The sequence below is a fragment of the Macaca mulatta genome, chromosome 19 (assembly GCF_049350105.2).
Source record: "Macaca mulatta isolate MMU2019108-1 chromosome 19, T2T-MMU8v2.0, whole genome shotgun sequence".
In the NCBI taxonomy this organism is placed as follows: domain Eukaryota; kingdom Metazoa; phylum Chordata; class Mammalia; order Primates; family Cercopithecidae; genus Macaca; species Macaca mulatta.
Genome location: NC_133424.1, coordinates 4,854,366 through 4,860,365, shown reverse-complemented (window position 1 = coordinate 4,860,365; position 6,000 = coordinate 4,854,366). Strand labels below are relative to the sequence as shown.

At 56.8% G+C, this 6,000-nt stretch overlaps 1 protein-coding gene across 6 annotated transcripts in view; it reads right to left on the bottom strand.

The window, feature by feature from the left end:
* Nucleotides 1-2,450: 2,450 nt before the first annotated feature.
* PIAS4 (protein inhibitor of activated STAT 4) overlaps nucleotides 2,451-6,000 on the bottom strand; it is a 30,595-nt gene continuing 27,045 nt past the window's right edge. For all 6 annotated transcript variants that reach the window (XM_028840173.2, XM_077979455.1, XM_015122488.3 and 3 more), the window contains 2 exons: nucleotides 4,337-4,467; nucleotides 2,451-4,224 (listed from right to left, as the gene is read on the bottom strand). In XM_028840173.2, the coding sequence (XP_028696006.2) occupies nucleotides 3,965-4,224; nucleotides 4,337-4,467 (391 nt within the window). In that variant the 3' untranslated portion in view covers nucleotides 2,451-3,964. The remainder of the gene's footprint in view (nucleotides 4,225-4,336; nucleotides 4,468-6,000) is intronic.

Below are 6,000 nucleotides of genomic sequence, written 5' to 3'. Positions count from 1 at the left end.
AAAAAAAAAAAAGGCTGGGCACAGTGGCTTACACCTGTAATCCCAACACTTTGGGAGGCCAAGGCGAGCAGATCACGAGGTCAGGAGATTGAGACCATCCTGGCTAACACAGTGAAACCCTGTCTCTACTAAAAGTACAAAAAATTGGCCGGGTGCGGTGGCTCAAGCCTGTAATCCTAGCACTTTGGGAGGCCGAGACAGGCGGATCACGAGGTCAGGAGATCGAGACCCTCCTGGCTAACGTGGTGAAACCCTGTCTCTACTAAAAAAAAATACAAAAAACTAGCCGTGCGAGGTGGCGAGCACCTGTAGTCTCAGCTACTCGGGAGGCTGAGGCAGGAGAATGGCATAAACCCGGGAGGCGGAGCTTGCAGTGAGCTGAGATCCGGCCACTGCACTCCAGCCTGGGCGACAGAGCGAGACTCCGTCTCAAAAAAAAAAAAAAAAAAAGTACAAAAACTTAGGCTGGGTGCAGTGGCTCACGCCTGTAATCCCAACACTTTGGGAGGCGGAGGTGGGTGGATCACGAGGTCGGGAGATTGAGACCATCCTGGCTAACATTGTGAAACCCTGTCTCTACTAAAAATACGAAAAATTAGCCGGGCATGGTGACGGGTGCCTGTAATCCCAGCTACTAGGGAGGCTGAGGCAGGAGAATGGCGTGAACCCGGGAGGCGGAGCTTGCAGTGAGCCGAGATTCCGCCGCTGCACTCCAGCCTGGGAGACAGAGTGAGACTCTGTCTCCAAAAAAAAAAAAAATTTCCTTCAAAAAATTATGCACCCATCACCACTAATTCCAGAACATTCTATCCAGCCCAAAGGATGCCCCATATCCATTTGTGATCACTCTCCATCCCCTTCTCTACCTTCTAGCACCCGTGAATCCCCTTCCTGTCTCTGTGGATTGGCCTGTCCTGGACATTTCATAGAAACGGGACCACATGCCACGTGGCCTTTGGTGTCTCTCACTAAGCTTACCTGGCATCCTCAGGGTTCGTCTGTGCTGGGGCCTGTGTCAGAGCCTCGCTCCTTTCCATGGCTGTCATACCGCGGTGTGGATGGCCACGCTGCGCTGATTCACTCCCTGGTTGGACAAGGGTCGTGGCCACATTTGGCTGCTGTGCATATCCATGAACACATTTCAATGTGGACGGATGTGTTCACTTACCTCGGGGCCATGTCTGGGCTGGCGTTGCAGGTCCCACGCTAACTCCACGTTTAGCCTTTTGAACAAATGTCCAGCTGTTTCCAAGGGGCTGCACTGCGTTGTCCTCCCCAGCTGTGTGGACTGCAGCTTCCCTGACCCTTGCTGCTGTCCTGGTGAGGGTGACAGGTATCTCACACCCCTAACATCTCATGTGCTCCATGGTTGTCTTTTTTTATTTTTTGAGATGGAGTCTCGCTCTGTCACCCAGGCTAGAGTGCAGTGGTGTGATCTCTCACGGCAAGCTCCACCTCCTGGGTTCAAGCAACTCTCTTGCCTCAGTCTCCCCAGTAGGTGAAACTACAGGGGCCCACCACCACGCCCAGCTTTTTGTACTTTTTTTTTTTTTGAGACAGAGTCTCGCTCTGTCGCCCAGGCTGGAGTGCAGTGGCCGGATCACAGCTCACTGCAAGCTCCGCCTCCCGGGTTCACGCCATTCTCCTGCCTCAGCCTCCCGAGTAGCTGGGACTACAGGCGTACGCCACATCGCCCGGCTAATTTTTTGTATTTTTTAGTAGAGATGGGGTTTCACCGTGTTAGCCAGGATGGTCTCGATCTCCTGACCTCATGATCCGCCCGTCTCGGCCTCCCAAAGTGCTGGGATTACAGGCTTGAGCCACCGCGCCCGGCCACTTTTTGCATTTTTTTTTTTACTAGAGATGGGGTTTCACTGTTAGCCAGGATGGTCTCGATCTCCTGACCTCAGGTGATCCGCCCGCCCTGGCCTCCCAAGGTGCTGGGATTACAGGCATGAGCCACTGCGCCTGGCCTTTTTTTTTTCTCTGACAAAAGCAAAACGTTTGTGTATCTTCTTGGCCACTCAGAGAGCCATGGACAATCCTGGGACCTGAACTCCGTGTATGGCCCAAGCCCCTTCACCCAGTCTCCCAGCTTGGTGGACACCGGGCCCAGGCAGTACAGTACACAGTAAAACTGGCCTGATTCAGGTCGGGCATGGTAGCTCATGCCTGTAATCCTAGGACTTCGGGAGGCTGAGGAAGGAGGATCACTTGAGGCCCAGAGTTCAAGACCAGCCTGGGCAACATAGCGAGACACCCCCATGTCTATTAAAAATAAATAAATAATAAAAATCTGCCTCATTTGACCACGAGCAGCACCTTTTGAATTCTGAAACTCAGCAATAACCATGACAGAGAGATGTGGGTGGGGCTGCTTCTGTCCTTCCCACAACCCCACCCCCCACTACAGGGTACGCACTGAAAGAGACACAGGGCACACAAAAGCGGACGCCTGGGTGGCTTCACCTCCACCTTTTTTATTTGCATTTTTTAAAAACAATTAAATTAGAATACAAATATTAGAAAACAGCGGCCTTCAGCTGCCCGTGCGGGCGGGAGGGGCCGAGCTGCGCAGCGGGCTGCGGGCTCTGCAGCGAGACTGAACTGCCCTCGGCCAGATGCACGTCCCTTTCTTTAGACCTGAAATGATATTGCTTCCTGACTAGGAGTTCTGTTTATACAAAGGAAAATTCTGGGCTGGGGAGGATAAAAGCAAAACAGACCGCAGGCAGCAGGTCTGGAGAACCAGGTAAGGTCGGTGCCCTGCCTGTGCCCCGGTCTCCTGGGGGGCGAGGGGGGTGCCCAGCTGCGGGATCCTGGAGGCAGAGCCCCGGAAGCGCCCCCAGTTGTTGGACCCTGAGGCCAAGGGCATGGGTGGGGCCTGCGAGGGGCCGGGAACCCCTGGGGACAGGAGGGAGGCCCCTGGTCTGGTCCTGCTGGAAAAGCAAGGCTCCCGGGGGACAGGGTGCCAGCCTCGTACCCGTCGGAAAACCAAGAGCAAAAAGGAGAGGAATCAACCCAAACAAGAGCTGGGGTGGCCGGAGTCCCTGCTGCCCCTTGGGAAGCGACCACCCCTCCGTGCCCCAAGGACTGGGGTATGGTGGCGGCAGCGGCGGCGGCAGCTGTGGACATCTGTGGACATCTGTGCTGTTCCGTAGGGAAGTTAACCTGAATTGGAGTTACCGAGGTAGCTGGCTAGAAAACTGAGACCCCCCCACGCCACACGGTGCCGCACCCTGGGCCCCCGCCTTCCCCGGGGGTTCCTGGCCACACGCCGGGTCTTCAAAATACCAAATTATTGCACTTTCAAAAAATACAACACATCTGTGGCTAAACCCTCCCCAGCCGCCCACCGTCCCCCAATCCTGCCCGCCCATCCCCCCGCCCCACTGCCCCTCCCAGCCCCAACCCACTCCATGGCTTCTTGGCTACAACGCTCGTTGCTCGGTGCATGAGGGTCTCTGGGTGAGGATGTGTTTGCAGAGAAAAAGCAAAGGAAGAGACAAACATCAAAGTGGTCGCCAGAGAGGGGCTGTGCCCCGCCGCCCGCCGCCCGGGGCCCTGCGCACCGGCTGGAATGGTCGTGGGAAGAGGGTGGCGGGCAGCTGGGCATCTGGAGGGGAGGGCGCGGGGCAGCGTCCTGGTCCCTCCCGCCCACTACCCCTTCCCGGCTCGGACTCCAGCCGGGGAGGCGGCTGTGTGGGTGGCCGGCCTTGTTTTGAAGAGTTTGACTTTTTTGTTTCATTTTTCTTTTTTGTATCTTTTTTTGTCATTTTACTTTTTTTTTAATCCCCCATAGGAGAGTCCAGAGGTACAGGTGCCAGGAGCCAGGCAAAGGGGTGGAAAAACAAAAGGAACGACAAGAAAAAGAACAAGAAAGGTCACTCCTCCCTCTGTGCCTGAGGCTGGCCCGCGCCCCTCTGCGTGGTGAGCACCAGGAAAGTCGAGTGTGCGGCCGGGGTCAGCAGGCCGGCACCAGGCCCTTCTGGAAGGGGCAGCGGCGCTTGGGCCGGGGGCCCTCTTCGTCGTCCTCCTCCTCCTCCTCTTCCTCTTCCTCCTCATCCTCTGAGGACGATGAGCTGTCCAGCGTGAGGTCTACCACGTCGGCGCCCGGCTTTCCATTCTCCACGCCGCTCACCGGGCCGCCGCCACCCGTGCTGCCCAGGGCACTGCTCCCGTTGACGCTGGGGGCAGGCAGGAGCCCATTGGCATCCGAGGGGCCTGCGGGTGACAGCGACAGGGTGCAGGTACTTAGGATGCAACCACTGATAAATGGGGAAACTGAGGCGGCCCTGGCTGGGGACTGCGCGGTTGGTGGTGGCGAGGCACTCACCCAGCACGAGGATGGCGCCCTGCGGGCTGCAGCTGCGCTCCTTTTCGGCGCGGATTGGGCACCACGAACCGTCCACCAGGTACTCGATCTCGTCGGCGTCCTCACACTCGCTCAGGATCTTCGAGAGGAGCCTGGGGCGAGGCGGACAGCTGACGATGCGGCTGGGGGTGCCCCGCCCCCCCAACTCCCCAGCCTTCCATTCCTCCTGGATGCCGCCAGGCACTTCCCACTGCTCTCTGCAAGAGCAGCTTCACGCCCCGACTACAGGGTCCAGGGGCCCTGAATTCCCTCCCCTGGCCTCAGGCTCCTGCAGCTGCTGATCCCCGGCAGGTCATGCGCACGGCACCGCCAGGGGTGGTGGGGCAAGGATGCACAAAACCAGTGGCCCCCAACCACCCACAAGAGCAGGGGATGTGGGGGCTGCAGGGGTCCGGCCCTCCCTGCCCCTCTGGGCACCTCCAGGTGTGCATGCATGTTTGTGTGGGGATGTGAGTGTATCTGTGCATGTGTGCACACGTGTGCATGGATGCATGTGTACAAGCGCGCACGTGAGTGTATGTGTGCATCCATGTGTGGATGCATGTGGGCATACGTGAATGTGGACTGTATGGATGTGTGTGTGTATGTGTGACGGTGTGGACTGTATGGATGTGTGATAGTGTAGACTATATAGATTGTGTGTGTGACTGTGTACTGTAGACTGTGTGTGACGGTGTGGTATCGATTGTGTGTGTGTCACTGTGGTCTGTATCAATTTGTGTGTGTGACGGTGTGGTATCGATTGTGTGTGTGTCAGTGTGGACTGTATTGACTGTGTGTGTCAGTGTGGACTGCATGAATGTATGTGTGATGGTGTGGACCGTATAGGTGTGTGTGTGATGGTGTGGACTGTATGGATGTGTTTGTATGTGTGACAGTGTGGACTGTATGGATGGGTGTGTATGTGATGGTGTGGAATGTATGGATGTATTTGTGTGTATGTGTGACGGTGTGGACTGTATGGGTGTGTATATGGTGTGGACTGTACGGATGTGTGTGTGACGGTGTGGACTGTATAGGTGTGTGCATGTGTGATGTGGACCGTATGGATTGTGTATGTGTGATGGTGTGGACTGTATAGGTGTATGTGTGATGGCGTGGACCGTATGGATGTGTGGGTGTGTTCGCATGAGGGTGTGGACTATGGATGTGTGGGGGTGTGTGTGACGGTGTGGACTGTAGGGATGTGGGTATGTGGGTGTGGGTTACGGTGTGGACTGTAGGGATGTGGGTGTGGGTTACGGTGTGGACTGTATGGGTGTGGGGGTGTGTGAGACGGTGTGGACCACATCCATGTGTGGACATGCGGGTGTGCGCCCACATCTGCTTTCATACTGCACTGTGTACCCCCCAGATCAGGAAACGGCCTGCAGTGAAGGCTGCTCAAAGCCGCTGCAGAGGCTGTGAGGGCAGCACTGGAAGCAGAGCCAGGGCTCCCCATGCCCATCCCAGCCACAGCCTCTCCAGAGCGCCCCCGCTGTGTACGGCCTTCTTCCTTGGAGGTCCCGCCAGTCCCATTTCACAAACGCAGAAACAGAGGCTCAGGAAGGGGATGAGTTCCCTGAGGCCACAGGGCCAACTGGAGGCAGGCACTGGTTCTGCTCCCCGACCCCGTCCTGGCCAAA